This window comes from Trachemys scripta, chromosome 7, assembly GCF_013100865.1.
Source record: "Trachemys scripta elegans isolate TJP31775 chromosome 7, CAS_Tse_1.0, whole genome shotgun sequence".
NCBI lineage: Eukaryota > Metazoa > Chordata > Testudines > Emydidae > Trachemys > Trachemys scripta.
The window spans coordinates 72908970-72929801 of record NC_048304.1 but is presented as its reverse complement, the minus strand read 5'-3'; the positions used below and the strand labels follow the sequence as shown (position 1 = coordinate 72929801).

The 20832-nt window shown below is 40.1% G+C and overlaps 1 protein-coding gene across 5 annotated transcripts in view; it reads left to right on the top strand.

Moving 5' to 3' along the window:
• PARG (poly(ADP-ribose) glycohydrolase) overlaps window positions 1-11547 on the top strand; it is a 133449-nt gene extending 121902 nt beyond the window's left edge. For all 5 annotated transcript variants that reach the window (XM_034777229.1, XM_034777228.1, XM_034777226.1 and 2 more), the window contains 3 exons: window positions 2251-2356; window positions 8776-8904; window positions 9793-11547. In XM_034777229.1, the coding sequence (XP_034633120.1) occupies window positions 2251-2356; window positions 8776-8904; window positions 9793-9953 (396 nt within the window). In that variant the 3' untranslated portion in view covers window positions 9954-11547. The remainder of the gene's footprint in view (window positions 1-2250; window positions 2357-8775; window positions 8905-9792) is intronic.
• The last annotated feature ends 9285 nt before the right edge of the window (window positions 11548-20832 follow it).

Below are 20832 nucleotides of genomic sequence, written 5' to 3'. Positions count from 1 at the left end.
ATACACAATGTAAGAAATGGAATAGTCAGATAGTACACAGGGCTACTGCATTATCATCATGATTCCCTTGAGAATAGTGCTAGTTAATAATAGTCTATTCCTGGTGATACTTCATAGCTTAATTATCAAGATGCAACTTGTTCTTTTTAATTTCCAGCAGAGCATCACTTATCATTGTTTAGAAATTTGAGATATTTTATGACCAAGACAGTTCCACTCTTATATTGGCTATAAGGGTCATTGTGGAGCAATGAGAGGTACTCCGGGCACTCAGTTTGCTACTTCTGGAGGCTTCAATCTGTTGTTAGATAGGAGAGTGAGAGAGAATATAAAGGCAGTTTCTATGTTCTCCGTGTATTCTCTCTGTGTACTTCAAAAATACATGTCCCACTCCTTCCCGCAAATAAACAACCAAACACAGAAACAAAATGGCTGTCTTTTTCCACTACAGATCCAGTTCTTTCAGCTGGGGAGGTTTATTTTCCACACAGCTGTGTAATAGTTTGCTAGGTGCTGTCATTTTTCACAAACCTGCTCCAGTCATTGAGCACACCAATATTTCTGACTTGAGAGAGACTTTAAAAAGCCACATGCATCTGATGGAACAGGTAATTTGTGAACTGTTGTGTAAGCTCTCTGTTGTAAACTTTGAATAATGGTGTACTGCCAAATCATAACTAATATCTGTCAGAATTTACAGACTACTTGGGGGCGAAAAAACCATGTTTACTAATCCGTACCAGACAATGTGTTCAATAAATTTTTTACCTTTGTAAAAATTTCATGGAGAGATTTGCCCTTTTTCTCCCCTGGGTCTTTTGTAGGAGCATCTTACACACTCACAAATCTTGGATAAAGTATCAGGTTTTTCCCCTTTTTCCCTCACTTCATATTATATAAGACCTGTATTTTAAGATGGCTTTGTGTATTTTATTTTCAGGGCTTTAAAGAACATGGGACAAATTAGTCCTGCTGTTACATAGTGGTTTAACCTACTGTAATGGTCTCATAATATTCTATGTGTGGATCAGTGATAGGCTTTTCAAGTTTTCACTTCACAAGCAATCACAAAAATGCTTCATTACATTTAATTTAGTGCTGGGAAAATTTGTCTCCTTTTCTTGTAAGGTCATTCTGTTTCCTTGGCTCAGATGAGTTTCTTTTGTCTTTGATTGCTATGGTAGCTGGCAAATCGCAAGTTGGTCCTTTTTTGGTCATGCTCTCTAAATTCTGGTGAGAAGAGATTTTACACCTTTATGAGAAACTATTGTGGTCAAAAGACAAACAAACAAAAACCTTAAAAAATAAAAAGGACAGAATTTGTATTAACTTTATAGTACTGGTATATGAGAGAGGCACAGTAAGAAAGGGTTCTACCATTTTAAACCTATAGCTAATCTAACCTTTAGTTTTGTGAAAACCAGAAATGAAATGCTTCCTTATCCTTGAAAGGTGACAATTATGCAGGGCCTAGGACAGCAGGAGTTGCATAGGATAAAGGGGATTATGCAGAAAAACTACAAATACCTGTGCTTGGATGGAAGCCTTCTAAGGAACCTGCATAATAGTTTGGGAGGTGGTACTCTTCCCTCTGAGTAGATATTGAACTGAAGCCCCAGCATGGCGTGTACTAGTACTGTACTGCTTTCAGATGAGACACGAAAACTAGGCCCTGACCAGTATGGTAATTTAAAGAGACCATAGCATTTTCCATACAAGTTGGGTTAATCCCAGTGTCTCAGCCACATTCCATTTAAGAAATTATTTCCCATTTACCTAAATAGGCCCTCCAGTTTCAACTGAGTACAAAGTATCCTCTTTCTTTGTTAAACTGTAGCATAGTGGCTATTTCTCCAGAAAGGTTTCAAGTGGACCAAGTGAGCTTTCACTAAATATAAAGTACACATTACATTTAAATGTGTAAAGTGTTGTTTTACAGATATTCTTGGAATTTTACCTAGGGCATGAGGGATTCCCTGCTCCTCATTAGTGCTGGGGAAATAACTAGGATTTTGTTTTCCTATCTGATTTTCACTTTAAATGTTTCCGTTGCCTATCGTTGCTCATTTGTCAACAAACTAGTGTGTTAACTTTCACTTTTAAGCCAGCCTGAAGATATATTGAATTTTAGGTTACCAGAAAACAGTAGAATAAAAATGCAGATTACAGTTATCCAACACTAAGCTTAAGAATATAGCATCAGAACTACTGTCAAAAACCTCCTCTGATGTGCCTTTTGTCTGCCTGCAGGCATACTGTGGCTTCGCTCGACCTGCTGTTCCCCCTCAGCATCTTTCAGCAGTAGCCACAGGAAACTGGGGATGTGGTGCCTTTGGTGGCGATTCCAGATTGAAAGGTAAATAATAGCAATGTTTTAAGGACCGAATGAATCAAATGTCAAATTGGAGTAAGTTTTCTATTTTAGGTGCTTGGTTTAGAAGGAAATAAGTTTTTATTCCTCCCTCTTTAAAAGTCCCGAAAATTGAAATGAGTTTTCATAGCAAATTGCTGCTAGCCAAGGGCTGGAGTAGTACTAACCATCTTAAATTCATGTATTTTGCACATTATAGTGGGAGGAGGGTGTAATTCTATTTTGACAGGAAAGGTCAAATGGAATGAGCATGGGAATGGGAGCCAAGAATTTGAGTTTTAAATCGTTGCTGCCACTGGCACACTCTGTGGCTTTGGGCCAAACCTCTCTGGGCCAAACTTTGAGCCCGATCTTAAGTGGACCTTTATTTATGGGCCCACAAAGCTGTCTTAATTACCTAGTTATACTCACAAAGCAGGTAGAGTGCTTAGATACCTAAATGACCCTAAAATGCAGGTGCAAATAATTTTGGTTGCAAAATAGTGCCTGCAGTTATTTGCAAGCACAGTTTGCCTGGCTCTCCATTTCTTCCATCTGTTACAAGTTATTCTCATTCTTTTCTTGCTTATCCAGTGTATGTTTGCACCGATTTTTTACAGGAAAAGCATTAGTCGCCCCTGCCTTAAGCAAACTCCTAATCTGAGCAAAACAGGGTTGATACCTGCCCATCTACCCAACACAAGGGTTAATGTCTGTATAGCACTCTGAAGATGTACAATGTTAAGTATGATATTGGAGATTGTTGGCTGATAAGAATGAGTTGCATTCTAGGAGAACTTATGCCCCATTTTGTCCCCTACCACTTTGAGGGTATGTGAGGGTTTGTGCCTTTGGTTACCGGGCAATACGGCTGTTGGCCTGAGTCCATAGAATCGCCCCTGGGTGCAGGGCTATGCGGCCTAGTGGCCAGAGTCTCTAGGGTCACCCTGGGTTGCAGGGTAGTATGGCCTATTGGCCAGAGTCCCTCCCACTCCATTGGGTCCCAGCCTCCGGCCCTAACCGCAGCGTAGGACCTTGCCCCTGGCTCAGCCAAAACATGCTGACGCTTGCCGGGGCAAGGGGGGCAAGGTACCAGTCCGTCACCCCACCCACGGGTCGCTTTCTACCGGCTTGAGCATTGAGGTCTCCCATGAGTCTCTAGGTTCCCTGCGGGCCTCCCTGCTTCCCAGTCAGGTCCTTCCCCTGCGGCTGCCAGCCCAGACTAAGCTGGGATCCCTCCTTTTATACTCCCAGAGCACTTGGAGCATGCTCAGTACGTACGGGGCGGGACTTCCGCCATCAGTGCTACCAGCCTGACGCTGCTGGGGCTGGTGCGGGGCGGTTCTGCCTCATCACAGGGTACCAATTGCCAGTGCAACGTATTTGATATCTTCAAAAAAGGACAGAAAACATAGCTTCCTTTGAAGCCTCTATAAATGCCTCCTGATCTCTGCCTTCCTAAAAGGCAACATGTATTCTTGGGACCTGCAGTCTCTTAAATTTCTCCTTCCTTGCAACCAAATCCCTCAATTTCTCTTGCACTGTCCTTAATCAAGGCACTCAGCCTGTAGCAGACCCCAAAGACCTGGATTAATTTGTGACTGCTTCCCACTTTGTGGGTACCTGCAAATCAAGCACTTGTTTGGATTCTGGATTAGTAAATCCCCAAATCTAGTTCTGCATAGTTTATAATTTAACTTAATTTAAATCTAAACAGAAATTGGCATATTTTGCTGCTTATTGTCAGGTGTTTGGGGTGAAAAAATATTTTCAAAAGTTAGTTTTATAACTATGGCCTAGTGAATATTTAAGTGGTTATGTTAGAAACTAAATGTAAGCATCATGATCTTCAGGCTGCCAGCTTCATTAGTTTTTTTCCCAAATGTGTGTTACTCAGCGAGAGCCTATTTTTCACTCCGTGCTCATTGATTTCGTGACAACTGTTTTTTGTTTTCCATTAAATAAAATAGATTACCAGGTTCAGGCCATCAATACAAAGAGCCAAATCTGCTGCAATCTGTGATCATCTTTGATAGACAGTTCAAGTTAGGGAGTTTTAATAAATGTTTTAATTTGAATAAGAGCTCTTTTTAGTCTGAAATGCAATATCCCAGTGTAATCCCAAAATGTATGGGTTTCTGCTAGAAATAATGATTGCTTGACTAAGGCATGATTGGACCAACAGTGGACATGAACTTTACAGTTGATGATCCTTTATTGAAAATACCTTTCTTCTAGTCATGCAGAGGTCCAGTCTGGGGATGGCTAAGCAGGACTGTCCCAGCAGATTTGTTGAGGAAAGAAGCATTACATTAAAAAAAAAAAAATCTCCAGTGTTTTAGTAGATGAAAATTAGAGGAGGACATCAGAGAGAGTGAGAGTATAAGGGCATGGTAGAATTATAAGTGTGTGTTTAAACAAATATAAATTATGTTATGAAGCATAAATAAGCTTTTCTTCAGTTACAATATATGCACAGAAGTTTAATTTTATTTGGCTTTTGTTCACTAATGTTGTGGCCTTTTGATGTTAGAAAATGTTTATAACCTGATCTCCAGTAAGCCAAGTGCTATAATTATCTCTAGTCTGGCAAGAGAAAACTAGCCACTTTCTCTACCTATTGGTGGAATTTGCCTTACTTTCTGTATCCATCTATGATTTTTCAGAGCTGAGATTCTCAATTTAGTACCACTTGAAAACAAGTTTTGCTGCTGCTACTGTGTTGAGAATATAGATCAGAATATACAAATGTATCCTCTAATCTGCACCGCGACCTCCTTCTGACAAAAATTACTTCACCACCCTCACAACCTGAGCCCGCCCAAGCCCCACTGCCCTGGGGGGGGGGTGGGGGGCAAAGCCTGAGCCCACCACTCTGGGTGGGAGGGGGCAAAGCTGAAGCTCAAGGGCTTCAGCCCCTGGCAGGGGGCCTGCAACCTGAGTCCTGCCACCCAGGGCTGAAGCCCTCAGGCTTTGGCTTCAGCCCTGGGCCCCAGCAAGTCTAAGCCAGCCCTGGCAACCCCATTCAAAGGGAGTCGTGACCCACTTGGAGTCCTGACCCACGGTTTAAGAACCGCTGCTCTAATCTTATGATGTGCTTCCATCAGATATTATAAACTTCGGGGCTGATCCACTGAAATTGGTGGAAAGACATCAATTAGAGTTGGATCAGGGTCTAACCAGGGTTTGGCTGTGTCAGTACTTGGTTGGTAGAATTAGGGAACAGCTAGGTGATGCACAAGAGGTATTATGATTCAGTATGTGATGTTTTTTTCCCCCTGAGTCAGTGCTGATATGATACTTGAAGGGTTAAAACAGCCTTTTTGAATAAAAAATGGGGCAAAACTAAGAACTTGACCAACTTCTGGTCATTTAAAATCCCATGATTCTCTTTTTGAGAATTGAAGTGGTAATTCCTGGCCAAATTGAAACTACCTACTACATTCTGCCTGGGCAAATTCCCTATATGATTTCAAGTGCAAAAGATATTTTCTCCTCTTGTTCTAAAATGTTATATACCATTATTTGCACTATGAAATTTGGGAATGTTTTTATCTCAATAGTAGCTCAGTTTTTAGTGGTGGGGAAAAGTCTATTGGTTAAAGTTTTTAAAGAGCTTTAGGATCCTTCATGATGGAAGGAAGTATGTACATGTAAGATTATCAATGTCATCTGTAGTTTTCATTAACTAAAAGAAACTGATATTATAGACTTTACAGACTGTCTTAAATCTGACAATATATGGCAGTGAGAAAGCAACTTTAGAAATGAGGAACTTGTGTACTGATGAGACATTTTTGGCTATATTTTGTATATGTATTTTTATAACCCTTTTTAGTCTGGTGTTGACCAGTGTTTTTATGTGTGTTCAGAAATGCAAAGATTCGAGTTTGAGATATGAATTCATTTTCACAGATGATTAAAAAAGAAAATAGTCTTCATCTCCAAATGTTCTACCAAGAGATTCTGCAGATGTTTCAGGACAACTTGGTTATTTTATATTTTTTTAAAAACAAAATAGTACATTTGTTCTAGAAGCCTTAATCACACTCCAGCATGATTGAGTGTCACGCATTAAAGAAAAGCTATTGTATTGAAAATACAGTCTGAATGAAGGTCACAGTGAATATCCTGAGAACTCAACAAACTGCAGTATAAAGAAAGAAAATTATTCCAGTTATAAATAGAAGAATGCTATGTTGGCTAAATAAGACTTTTTGAAGTAGATTTCAGCTTGTTTGTGACTTTTTTCAGTGATCTTAAGCTATGAGAATAGATATTTTGAATATTTAAAAGGTGAGCTTATCTGGCTGTGTACACATATGTGGTAATATTGGTCTGTCTATCAGCTAGAGATACAACTGAGCTACAAAGTTTGGATCTACATCTAAATCTTCCCAAAGATTGGGGTGCTTGGAGGCAAGGTTTTGATTTGGATTAATTTCTACTTTGTATCAAACGTGATCAGCCTGAGGTGGGGCTATAACTGATTTAAAGTCACCACAGAATTGGCTGTTCATAGAAATGCCCCTTTTTTGTCTTCTTCAAAAAATTCTGCTTTAATATTGTGAAGTGGGCTTTGTTTGTTTATCTTTCTGAACTGCACTGTGTGGCACATAATGCTGAGATTCTTTCTCACAAAGGATTTGCATGCTTCCATTCTCTAATTTTCTTTTGTTCATTTTATGTACTGTATGTACTGGAAAGGGTTAAGGATATGCATACAATTATCCTGTGGATCTCTGACTTACTACAGTCTAACAGCAATAGTCATCAGCATTGTTCCCATGTCCTCTACATTTCTTTGCACAAGACCTGTTTGGCCTGTACACTCTTTTTTATAGTTCCATGAAGCAGATCTGCCCTTAATTCTGTAGATTCCTACTGGAACACTTTATCCAAGCCAACTTAGTTTTTTCTTTAGAAAAATCTAATAGAAAATCATAATCCTATATTGCAGTACTGCGGAAAGGTTCCACTTAGAATTCATGGTTCCGTTGTGCTACTTTGGGAGGAATAATCTGAAGTGATGCTTCTTGTATAGAAAGGAATTTTTTCGTGATTGTTTTAAAATACTTACCCAGTTTTCCAGTATGTTCCAGTTAAAAGGGAAGAGCAAGGTCTGAGATAACTAAAATAAATGCTAAATGTTCAGTACCTTCATAGTGTTATGAAAATGTATTTTAATGGGGTATGTTACTTGTAAGGTACTTCTCAACTACCCAGATCAGTGTTTTTATAAAAAGTTCTCTAACCTGAAAAAATCTGTTAAAAAAAATAAAGTGAGAAACCAAAGGGAGGTTTTTTCCATTAGCTTCAAAGGACATGGATCAGGCCCTAGTAGAGGTGAGAGAAGGGAAAGGGAAGGCTTGCATGGTGGGAAGTCTGACTGAAGTCACCGCTGTTTGTCCCTCGCTTTCATGAGTGTCAAATTTACAGATTTTTAGCAATTAAAAGTAAAAACTTGGGTGGAAAGCAGTTTACAGAGTACCTTCTCATGCTCCTAGTGCAACGTGCAGTTGCATAGTTTGTTTGGCCTAAATGTGAAGAGTCATTAGATTCAGTTCTCCTATGCAGGTTAGTTCATTAGGCCCTTTATAAAACAGAACTGCTGAAGTGTTTCCAAATCCATAGGCTGTTGGTTAAGTATTTAAATTAAAATATCATCCCCAAATTGAGATTGATCGTGTATGTGATGAGTGTAATGAATAATTTAGTTCTGGGTTTAAAAGGTCCCTTTGATTAAAGAGCATACTATGTTAAATTTGTCTGTATTAAATAAAATGGGAAAGATTCCTCCTCCTAGTTGAACAATGAATACCTTACTAGTGTGCTTTGCCCTGCCAGGTGTGAATGCAAGGACAATTCCCTAGGTCATATTTTTGTTTAACATAAAATTCTTCATCACCTTCCACCGGTGAGCATAGAGTGGATAATATCCCTGACGGACATTGTGAATGGAAAGATTAGCATTCAGACAAGTATATGTCCAGAGACAAGAAATAATGGTAACCCTCCATAGATTCAGCAGTTGATAGAGATCCAGCCTTTGGAACATTGTAGGCTGATTGAGCTAAACATGTGATTAAATAATACGTAAAGTGCCTATCACACTACTAGCTAAGTAAGGTTTCTTAACATGAATACTTACACATTTTACTCTTCAGAAGGAAGTATTTTCCCTATTTTCCATATGAAAAAACCTGCTTTGAGCTTCAGTTTCTGGTTGTGCAATTTTACAAAAAGTGGGCTTTAAGATCTCCAGATGAAGAGTACTATATGGTGTGATTATTAGTTGTGAAAACTCCCAACCTTAAATTTAGAGCACAAATTACTCTACTTCTATAATAAATTGTCTTATGCTATATTTACCTATTTTTTTTAATGACTATTTATTTATTTATTTATTTATTTATGTGCTGCAGCCTTAATACAAATCCTTGCAGCTGCGGAGGCTGGGCGAGATGTGGTTTATTTTACATTCGGAGATGCTGAGCTGATGAGAGATATTTACAGCATGCACACCTTTCTCACTGAGAAGGGCCAAACTGTAGGTAAGCATAAAACAATCTCTCTCCCCTGTGAAATACGAAGGGGAATAAATCCATTTCCAGTGAAAGTTGAACAGTAAGAAATGTAGACACTAGGATCATAAAAGTGCTGAATGTAAGTAAAGGAAACCTCAACATTACAGGTCTATGCAAGAAGCTATTCCTGAAAAAGTGGTAGATAATAAACATGTGCCATCATATAAGTTAGTTTATAGTAACTAAAGGCCTGCCAGAGCTCTAAATAGAACTTGAAATAAGACCCACATTTTTGTCCCTCGTACTATTCTGATATGGTATTATGATCCCTATCATACAAGCCCTGATACACCTAAGTAACCAGATTTGAAGTCATTGGGACTCGCAGTACAGGAGAAGCTACATTCATTGCCCTGCTGATAGTAGTGTCTCTAACTTTTTGTGGGAAACAGAACTCTAAATTTAGGTCTTTCCAAATCAGTTGAAAAAATAACCCATTCTGTAATGGTTTTGTTGTTTAAAATTATAAAGTGTATATACATACAGTTACTGTGAAATTCACCACTCCTTGCTCAGAGCTCAGGTAATTTTGTGCAAGGAGTTGTGCAAGCAATGGATTTCGTGCAAGGAACTGAGAAGTTGAGGGGGACCCAAACCCTTGTTTTCAACTAGCTCGCAAACCACAGGTTATGGCACAGTCCCTCTTGGTCTGCACTTCCAGTCTACACACTGAAATAAGAGCTGCTGTCCCTTCACTTCCCCTAAACAATGTTCCTTGCCATTGAAATCCATGTAAATGCAGATCCTCTGGCCTGTACCCAGTACACAGGTGTTGGTTGTGAATATATACATACTTGTAGTATGATGCAGTAATTTTAGAAACGTGCATTGGTTTTATTTCTTTTCATTTTCAAGGGGATGTTTACAGGCTGTTGCTCAGATATTATAATGAAGAATGCAGAAGCTGTTCTACTCCAGGACCAGATGTGAAGCTTTACCCTTTCATATATAATACCCTTGAATCCTATGCAGATTCCACCGATGAAGATGAGAAAGGATTGTGCTTTGATGACTAAAATAAAAATTTATGAGGAGGATTTTTTTCCTTTCCTTCTAATATATTGTTTGAATTGCTGGGTGTAAAATATGGACTGGCTTAACTTAATATCAATGTATATAATACTGCATTTGTAATCCTATAAACTCTCCTAACCTAAAACCAAACTTTCAGAGGTGAGATTTTCTGTTTATACAATGTAAACCCCATCCATCCACATATATAAAGAGTTGTTTTGTAAATCCTATTTGCATGTCGTCTTGTTCATCGGCAGATTTTGGTCTATATTTGTTACCCTTTGGAATCAATAAATACCAGTTTATGTGAAAACTTTCTTTAAGAGAACCTATAAAATATACCGATTTCCAGCATAAAGTGATTACTAGTAAACCCACAGCCATGTAACTCATGGGCATGATGTTAGGAAAGCCTGTAATTATCCATTTTACTGGAAATTCTAACAGTTCCAGTCCATCCCTGAAACTGCCATGGTACTTTTTGCCTTTAATTTTCACTTCTTAATTTCTGCAGCTTTAAAAACTTCACAATTTTAAATATGTTTTAAATAAAAAGTAAAAGTTTAAAAACTGCAAGGATTATGGGGAAGCAAAAATTAAAGCAGCACTCACTACTACTCTTCTGGTGTTGGCACTCTGAGGAGAGCAGGATAACAGGAAGTTAGACTGGGAAAGGGAAAAGAGGGGCTGAGTGATAAGGAAAAAAGAGAAACCACATTAAAACTAGAGGAAGCAGAGGGAACAAGTTCAGATCGTTTACTTACATTCTTAAAAAGCTATAGTAGGACCCAAGTATCATATAAAACAGTGAACAAGTTCTTAAACTTGATGATGTATCTAAAATTACTCAAGGTTTGCTGCAGTGATTTGTAATATTGCTGGAATTCAGCTATTTGTTAGATTTACAACAGCATATCAATGATCCCCTACCTAGAATATATACAGATATACACACGTAGGTGTGTATAAATGTGCACACAATAGAAATTAAACGAGGATATGATAATTACTTAGGCATCAGTGGGCAAGAAATCTTTCCATCCTACACAAAAATAAATAAATAAATAAAACAGCAACTGTTGGGGGGAGGGGTGTGCGCGCGATAACAGTGGAGGGTATGTCATAGGAAGTAGTGTAGAAAGTGTGCTATTACCATCTTCATGAGTCCAAAATGCATACTGCTACTGTACATTAAAGAAATGTATGAATGAGTTTCAAGGCTTCAAAAACATAACAGTAGCATAACATCCCAGGAATGTATACTGGCCAAACTCTATTGATTTCAGTGGAAGTTTTGCCTCTGGTAAGCAGTCTGCAATTTAGTCCCAAGTTGGAAAGTATGGCCTTCTCTCCATTAGGCTTTTTTTGTCCAATCTCATTATTGCTGCTGCTGCTACCAATTAAGCTCCACAGGTGGTAGTAATACTGAAAGCTGTAGAGTAGATAAAGCACTGTTGGCCACCAACATTTTCAGCATGATGTCTGGTAGATCTCCTCTGAGTCGGCTTAGACAACATGGTGCTTAAATACTGGTGCACGTTCAGAGTCCAGCCTACATTAAAGCTCCTGCTGCTGCTCATACTGTTGGAGCTGAATTTGGGACTTGACAAAAGATTAGTGCAGAGGCTCTGTAAAAACATCTTCACAGTTATGCTAATAGTTCAAATAGGAAACATCAGCATTCCTTGTAATTTAATGCATTATGGCACAGGTGATTTAACCCTGCAGTTCCCAACTATTGTACTTTCTGTCCATCCAAATCCATTGAAGAGCAAATTGAAAAAGAAATCTTGATAAAGAGACTTGGAATAGCATTTCAGCACCTTTATTTTGTTTACCTGTGGCTTTAGAGCTAAAGGAAATGTGTCTGTTCCAGGAATTGCTCAGATTCTGACTATAAGATGTTAATGCTCAATGTGAACTCTTATTCCAGGCATTTTGTTCTAAGGATCATGTTTTGGGATTTGACTTCAAATGCATTGCTGATAATAAACACAACCTGATCATACCTGTGTACAGAAAATTGAAGCTAAATGTCAAATCCTGTTCACTTTACTACTTATGGCAAAGGTGAACAGGATTTGGCCTAAACAACTGGAAGAAAATATAGCAGCAAGTCTGTAGTTGGGCATAACTTCCCTTTTTTAAAAAATAAATAAATAAATAAGTCTTAATGAAAACAAGCATTGGGGGGAAAATATCAGTTTTCATTAAGACTTATTTATGGGGGGAAATATCAGTTTTGTAGATCAAACTCTAACAAATGACTGTCTTGTCATTACAAGAAAGTCTACTTCAGCCATGAAAATGCAGAATATTTGTAACTATAGGATGATTTTCTCAAGTTCATTTTCTGACTGTACCATAGTGTATTCAATTCAGAGAACATGTTTCCAGGACAATCCATGTGATCACATCTATGATGATTTTTTTTCTTAAAATCCTGGAGAATTAAATAATGGTGGAGCAGAGAAAGAACTGAGCTTGAATAGGTTGCTCTAATGTATGTTCCTCCATCTTTTTTTTTAAATGTAGTTAAACTATTGTCTGCTTTTTTACCGGTTGATACAGAATTCATTTAATTTATATATAGTCATCTGAAAAATTTGAAGTAATATCTCCTGTATCCTTATGTACTTGGTCTTTTGAAGGGGAATACTGTGAGGGCACTTGCAATGTAATGTTGAGTGCAGCATAAAGATTATATTTACTTGTACAGATTTGAAGTAACATAGCACATGGTTAAGAAGTTGTTAAGAGCATTATATTCCCAGGATCTTTCTAATCTGAGAGAAAACTAAACTGTCCAGGATGTTCCATCAAAGCCAAAAGGATAATTTTAGGTCAGTGTTATATTCACTCTACATCTTAATTTCTTTCCCACCCATCAGCATCATCCATACTTTCTGGAGCACGCTATCTAGCCAGAGGCGCTTCTGGTGCTGAATTCAAAATACTGAGAAATGGAGAGTGCTGATGGACTAATGTTGCAGTCGGGGAAGTTAGAATTTTACTCTTCTAGAAACCTGTTTGTGGAATGCTCTATTCTCTTCATTCTTATAGGCGTGTTTGCTACATATGTTCAAATAAACAGAAGTATTAAACTTCCTACCCCCACAATTGTTTTATACCATGTTTTAGCTGCAAAATAGAATGATCAATATGTAACAATGGTGGGCAGTCTATTAGATTGGAGTGTGGTTTTATAATCCGGTTAGGGGGATGGAGTGCCTCTGTTCACTTTACAGCTCTTACACCTAAATTCCTCTGTCAGGAGATGCTTTTATCCAGTTATGTGTACCAATAGCCGAATATATTAATTTACAGATTGCTGAAATATTCTTGACACATTCTTAAACTTGCAGTTGATGCATCATATTTTGATTTTTCTGGATGCTAATGTTTACATGATTTTTGTAGGAATAAAATATAAAAAAAAATCTGATGATCAGAACTTTGTCCTCTTCATTATTTACAATCTTGATGTATCATGTTAGGTAAATTTGAGATGGGTTGAGGTTTCTAGTATGTTTACATTGTATAATATTAGCTATGTAGAACTATTTACCAGGTAGTGTAACAGACTTAAATTAAATTGTAGCAAAGAGTAGTCCAGCTAAACCTTCTTTGCCTGTTGTGTGCTGTTGCTAAGCAGTGTTGAACAATTGCTACATTTTTTAAAAAAGATGATTACTATACATTTCAAGGATGAGCTAAGTGATTTTGTATAGGCGTCTAACTGAATAAATAGTGTGTGTTAGTGTGCAAGTGCACATACAGGTGGCTATTAAATTATTTAATTTCCAGTGGCAAGCAATTAACAGTATTATGGTATTCACAACATTGCTTTAAAATGTGTAGGAAATACTACAGTAGCATTAATTTAAAAAAAACTGAAAAAATGTAAATAGCAAATGCTGTATATGTCCTGTGTGTGCCCAATCAATTTGTAAAAGCACTTTGAGATTCCCACTAGATGAAAGCTGTGAGAACTATGATTATTGTAAAGTCATCTTTAAATGAATTTTAAAATCAATTTTCTTCTTTACAGAAGAATATATATATATTTGTCATCAAGGCTTAGTGTTTGATATAACATGGTTTAGATTCTCTAATCTAGCAGGCAACAATCATCCCTGCAGAACTTGTCTGTCTGTCTATCTATCTATCTAGAACTTGTTTTAAGATCTGCATCAATCAAGCCCAAATGTATTACTATTACATGTAGCTGTTCATCTAAGTCTTACCCCAATTGATCAGTCTGGAATGTGGTCCTGTACATATAGGGAGGTTATTTTCTTATAGATGTAGCAATGGAATCTTAATTTTTATTGCTTGCTTTTAAGAAGTGCTATGGCAAAAATAGGAATGCAATTCCAAATTAAAGCAGGAAGTAGCCAGCAAATCACAGCATCTGAAAAAGTGTTTGATTATCTGGGTGATGAGGGACCAAAGATTAAGCTTGCTGAAAGTGAATGACAATTTGCCTTTTAATTGAATGGTAAAATATTTTGCTGTAGCTTGTCTTCAGCCTGTCACATATGAACTTGGATTCCTATTTTGCATATGTAAATATTCATGCAGAGTTGATCTTTTAAAACCAGATAGCATCAAAGGCAGGTTGAAGTGGCTGCCCCTCAGCGCAGCTCCTACATGTCAGGATGCTATCAGTGGTTGCTCCTCTCTAGAATTGTCCCCTACTTCCTTGTTTATTTATAACTTTTTAAAAAAAGTAAATGCCATAGCCCGGCAGCCATGTGTATCAAACGTAACTCAAAGAAATTCACCCTTTCATTCATCATATTTTTATTAAAGGAAGCATCTGCTCTCTCCGCTGATAGTACTATTTGCATGATGACACAGCTAACCTGTAGTGGCAAACACGAACATGGAAAATCCACTGGTAGCTGAAAACTTGTTTTGTGTTTTTCTTTGGATGCATTGCTATTTTTAAAAAGAGCCTAGCCATAAACATGCAGGATGCCCAATTGAGAGCCCTCCACCTTCTTTCACCAGTTACCACTTGTGTCAATTTCCCCATACTGTGGTCTGTTTATCTGCAAGCACACAAGACACTTTATCATTCTTGTTTTCTTTGGACACTTATTTTTTCTGCAAATGGCCACTAAAGCATATTATTACTTGCAAGTGTCAAATATCATTTACTGCAGCTTTCTAACTGCAGCATACCAGAGGAGATCACCTGGAGCTGATTGGTGTTGGCCATCCAACTAAAAAGCAGAATAGATTACTAGATTGATAGCTGCCGCAGCCCCATGGGCCCTAGACAGTCCGTGACTAGCTGGGAGAAATATGCTGCAAACTTTAGACGGGCATGTATGTATGAGAGAAGGAACTCTTCCACTCTGCTCCTGCAACATCTTAAGACCTAAAGTAGCCATCACTCCCTGTCAGAGTGATGTAATGCTATGGTACCCTGGGGCAGCAGCCTTGGGAAGTAAAGTCAGCTAATTCTTACTAGAAATTAAGATTCCAAGAAAGGAATTTATGTAAATAACACTGGGGACTAACCTGAGTTGCAGAGCTGCTTTCCCATGGATTTAGTCAGGTTTTGACTCTTGCTTAAATGCAAGCCTCCAGTTTCCCAGTCAATGTATCTGTCGTTATTCATAGGAACCTCAGGCAAACAGATTTCACAACTGCCAACATTTACGCTCCAAGTGTTTTTCCATTTCACAGAGCTTTGCTTGGGCTTTGGAATGGGATTAAGGATGGAGTTATGTAGATGTTGGGATACCAACAAGCTGCAATAAACACTTTCATGTTTACCAGCTTAATGTTTTTATCACCCCAAAACAGGTAAGCTCTAATACTTGCTATGAATATATGTAGTAAAATGTTTCAAAAATGTTTATAACAGCATTTTCCACCTGATACTATCTGGCATGTTTTTAACAGGATTAAAAACCTCCATAAAACCTTAGAAGGCTCTCAGATACTGTAACTGTCTGAAGATTCGCAAACTAAAAACTGTATACTTATGGTCTTGTTTTGTGATTAACGGTATTTCATGCTCCTTTATCATTGCTTAAGTGAGTGTGACCTGGAAGCTATGTAGGAGGTGTCTCTCATTGATAACTCCATTACAGTAAGACATCAATTCCTGGTTAACTGAGCTGTCAGCTGGAGATACAAAACTATGTGGTTCTGATAAGTGACACTTGGTACATGGTTAAAGGAAGCCACAGTATGTTCTAAGCATACTTGATATGGTATTGTGACAGGTCCTTGGACACACAATGATCATTAACATCCGTGGCTGCTTGGTATCAGTGGGGATACATTAGATCTATTCCAAAAGCTAAACAAGAATTGCCACAAGCAGTTAGCAGTACTAGATATATGGTCTACATCTGATCACTTGTAATTCCATCTAGTAGAGGGCAGTGGTTCCTATATACAATAACCATTTCATTGTAGTATCTTTGGCTGACCTGAATTTACTACCTGGCTCTCTTTAAAGTGGTCTATATTCTCTAAATCTTACTATGCGTTTTAGAAATCCCACCTGTCCTACCTACCAGACAGACAAAGGATTTAATTTCAAAAACAGATTATGAAAAAGAATGATGAAGCTGGTCTAATCTACAAAACTCGTGCCCCAGTATTGTCCCTAGCATGGATGGAACAAATGAAAGGGAAAACTGGACTGTAAAATAGGAGATTTGTTATCTAGTGATTTGTCTCCTTTCAGGCTCACCATTCCAACACTCGAGTTTTTAGAGCAGTGGAACCACAAGGGAGGGCTCCCATAACTATGCACAAAGATAGAAAAGAAGAGCCTGAATGACAAAGGTGACTGAGGCACCACAGTGCATGGCACCCTTCTACCACAGGTGGCATCTTCTGAAGCCTGTACACCTCACCTGTAGTGCTTGGAGAACATGTGCAGATGTCCACATAGCCACCTTGTTGATTTATTTGTATTTTCAATGGTGACTTTATCTTGTCCTCAGTTTGCTTCCCAGCAGGCGGCCATGTCTAATGAACTAAAAAAAGCTACTACTGAAGAGATGCCATCTACTGTTTGGAACTTATTAGGATTGTGCCATTTACTATACAGAGAAGGGTCATCAAAACAGCATCCTGCACTAAGACAAAAATATCACATTCAGTGGCTGGAGACCATGAAATAGAGACAGGTAAAGTGGTTGTCAAAAAGTCCACATTTACCAAGAGTCAGCACACAGCAGCATCTGAGATACTGCCATTTTTCCACTATATTTAAAACAGACAAATGAGGGGTGGTAATCATGTAGCTCAGAACTGCCGTTCTAAAGACTTTTGTAGGTAGGTAACTAATCACTTTCTCTTAATATTTCCTTAAAGAGTTACTTTTTTTATGTCTTGCCTGAATGTAGCAGGGAAATTTTTGTCTAAGGGTATGTCTACACAACAGCTGGGAGGTGTAATTCCTAGCTCGGGTAAACACATATGCAGTAGTTCTCCTGGAGCTAGCATGCTAAAAAGAGCAGTGTGCTCACAGCAGCACACACACTGGCTCAGACTAAGTGCGTAAGTAAATACCCAAAGAGCTGGGCGGGATTGTGCTCAGGCTGCTAGCTGAGCTGCTACTTGTGTTGCTGTGGCCAGACTGCCTGTTTTAGCACAGTAGCTTGAGCAGAGTTAGTGTGTGTATGTCTACTGGAGCTGGGAATTGCACTTCCAAGCGGAGGTGTGGACATACCCTAAAAGTCTGATACTTGCTATACATTACCCTTTAAGGCCAACAGGAATTCTAATTCACACAAGGAACAACTGTTTTACATCAGAATTAGGGGTGAGAAATTGAAACCACCTCCAAATCAAGGTTGTGTCCTTGTATAGGAGAAGGAGCATCTGGCCATCCAGCCACAGTTGTCCACCCAGAATTGTTATCTCCAAGACAAGGCCATGCCAAGGAAGTGGAAAAGGGAAAGGTTGAATCTTCTCCACAGGTTCCAAATATATCCTCACCTTTCTTTTCCACTCCTTTCCTGGGCCTGGAAAATTTAGATTCCTTGTCTTTTTTTTTTTTTTAAAGTTTGTCAAATTATTAGTAATACAATAAAAAGGTTTTCACGTGTTGCTGTAATGGAGTGTAGAGTTCTGAACCAGAGTGACACCATCAATATGCCGGGATTTTAGCATGGGAATATACTGTAGCTGTATTCGCTGTGTATGTGTGTTTAGATTTCTCTCAACTGTCTTCCTTCTTCTGGTTTATTTCCAGAGCACCTTCTCCTTTATTATCTAACATTCAGGTCTTTCAGAATTAAGTTGGTGTGTTGCTGGCCTATCTCCACTCCAGGAAGGATTAAATGTGAAGCCCAAAGTCTATTCAGACCTTCCTTTCAAGGCCAGTTTATTCTTCAAACACAAAACTCAAAAAGTAACACAAAGGTATTGCCCTGACTAAAATCAGCAGCAGGGGCTTAAAGGCCTTTCCTCTTACATTTCTCCCCACTGCTCTACAGTCTGCCTATCACAGGATGCTTCTAACAGCTCACCTTTGAACTGAGTTCTTTCAGCTCTTTATAGAAGTCACCCAATTCCTTCCAGATAGGTTTTATAATCCCCTCTAGCAGGCCCAAATACCTGTTCTTAAAGGGAGTCTGTCTCTGAATGGGAGGAGTGGGCTCCTGGCCCTTAAAGGGGCAGACCACCCTGTTAGTGGGGATACACTTTAGACAAGCTTTTTTTTGCATTGTTGCCCATTTGCTAAGCTACCCTTTCTCCACAAGGTGGTCTTGATGTCAAAGAACAATACAGCAAAGTTTATATTCAACATATAGTGGCCTCCTTTGTAGGCCTCTTGAAGTGTTTGTATGAGCACTCTTGAGATTGAGAGGCATATTTCTACTCTAACATGGCATTATCAGTTCTTGAATCAAAATGGCTCAGTTTACAGTTAAAAAAAATGGCATTTTTCTCATAGTTATGTCTACAAATACAAACCTGAGCTCTGGCCTGGAGATGCTCATTTTAGGACCCACAGGGGCAAAGGTAGTTGCAAGCCATCCTAATGCTTCCCTACTCCTGAAACTACTGGGGGAGGATTTGGCCCCCACCACAAGAGAGAGGAGTCTCTGTGGCAAACTACACCTCTACCCCGATATAATGCAACCCGATATAAGGCTGGTTCGCATACAAGGCGGTAAAGCTCTGACACAGTGCTCTGAGCAGCGTGTTAAGTGTGCCAGGCCAGGCCGGGGCTGAGGGGTTGGATAAGGGGCAAAGGGTCTCAGGGGCGGTCAGGGTCTGGGAGGCAGGAGCTGTGGGGGGGCACTTTTGGGGGGCCCGCAGTCCCAGAGGGCCCTGGGGATTAGCAGGGGGCTGGGAGCAGCCCACTCTGCTTCCCTCACTCCGTCCCCAGCCATGTCACTTGGGGGAGGGGGCTTGGGGGAAGGGATTTCCCCCCCCCCCCCCCCCCACTGGCAGCAGCGGAAGTGGAGCAGCCCAGCCCCAGCCTGCTCCATTCTGCCAGCTCCCAGCCATGGCGCTCTGCTTCCCACTGCAGGTGACATCTGTCTCACTCTTAGGCCTTGTCTACACTACGAGAGTAGTTCGAATTTACTTGCATCGAATTTTTGGAATCGATATTGCAAAGTCGAACGTCTGTGTCCACACTAAGGACAGTAATTCGACTTTGTGAGTCCACACTAACGGTGAAAGCGTCGACATTCGAAGCGGTGCACTGTGGTCAGCTATCCCACAGTTCCCGCAGTCCCCTCTGCCCATTGGAATTCTGGGTGTAGCCGGCAATGCCTTCTGGGTAACAAAATGTGTCGAGGGTGCTTTTGGGTAACTGTCGTCATCCATCTATCACTCCCGCCCTCCCTCCCTGAAAGCGCCGGCGGGAAATCAGTTCGCGCACTTTTCCAGTCATTGACAGCACGGATGCCACAGCAGTGCGAGCATGGAGCACGCTGCGACCATCGCTGCAGTTGTGGCCGCTCTCAACGCCTCGCAGCTTATCATACACCTTTCCCTGAGGCAGATGCAGAAAAGTCAGGCGAGGAGGCTACGGCACCGCGGTGATGTCCTGAAGTCTGAGAGTAGCACAGACCTCTCAGAAAGCAGGGGACCCAGCGCCGAGGACATCACGATGGCAATGGGTCATGTTGATGCCGTGGAACGGCGATTCTGGGCACGGGAAACAAGCACTGAGTGGTGGGACCGCATAGTGCTCCAGGTCTGGGATGAATCCCAGTGGCTGCGAAACTTTCGCATGCGGAAGGGAACTTTCCTGGAACTTTGTGAGTTGCTGTCCCCTGCCCTGAAGCGCAATGACACCCGGTTGCGAGCTGCACTGAGTGTACAGAAGCGAGTGGCCATAGCCCTCTGGAAGCTTGCAACGCCAGACAGCTACTGGTCAGTCGCGAACCAGTTTGGGGTGGGCAAATCTACCGTGGGGGTTGTTGTGATGCAAGTAGCCAAGGCAATCGTTGATGTACTGCTGCCAAAGGTAGTGACCCTGGGAAACGTGGAGGCGATCATAGATGGCTTCGCAGCGATGGGATTCCCAAACTGCGGTGGGGCCATAGATGGAACTCACATCCCTATCCTGGCACCGGACCACCAGGCCACCCAGTACATTAACCGAAAGGGCTATTTTTCCATGGTGCTGCAAGCACTGGTGGACCACAGGGGACGTTTTACAAACATCTACGTGGGATGGCTGGGCAAGGTTCATGACGCTCGTGTTTTCAGGAACTCTGGTCTGTTTAGACGGCTGCAACAAGGTATTTACTTCCCGGACCACAAAATAACTGTTGGGGATGTGGAGATGCCTATAGTCATCCTCGGGGACCCAGCCTACCCGCTAATGCCCTGGCTCATGAAGCCCTATACTGGCGCCCTGGACACTGAAAAAGAACT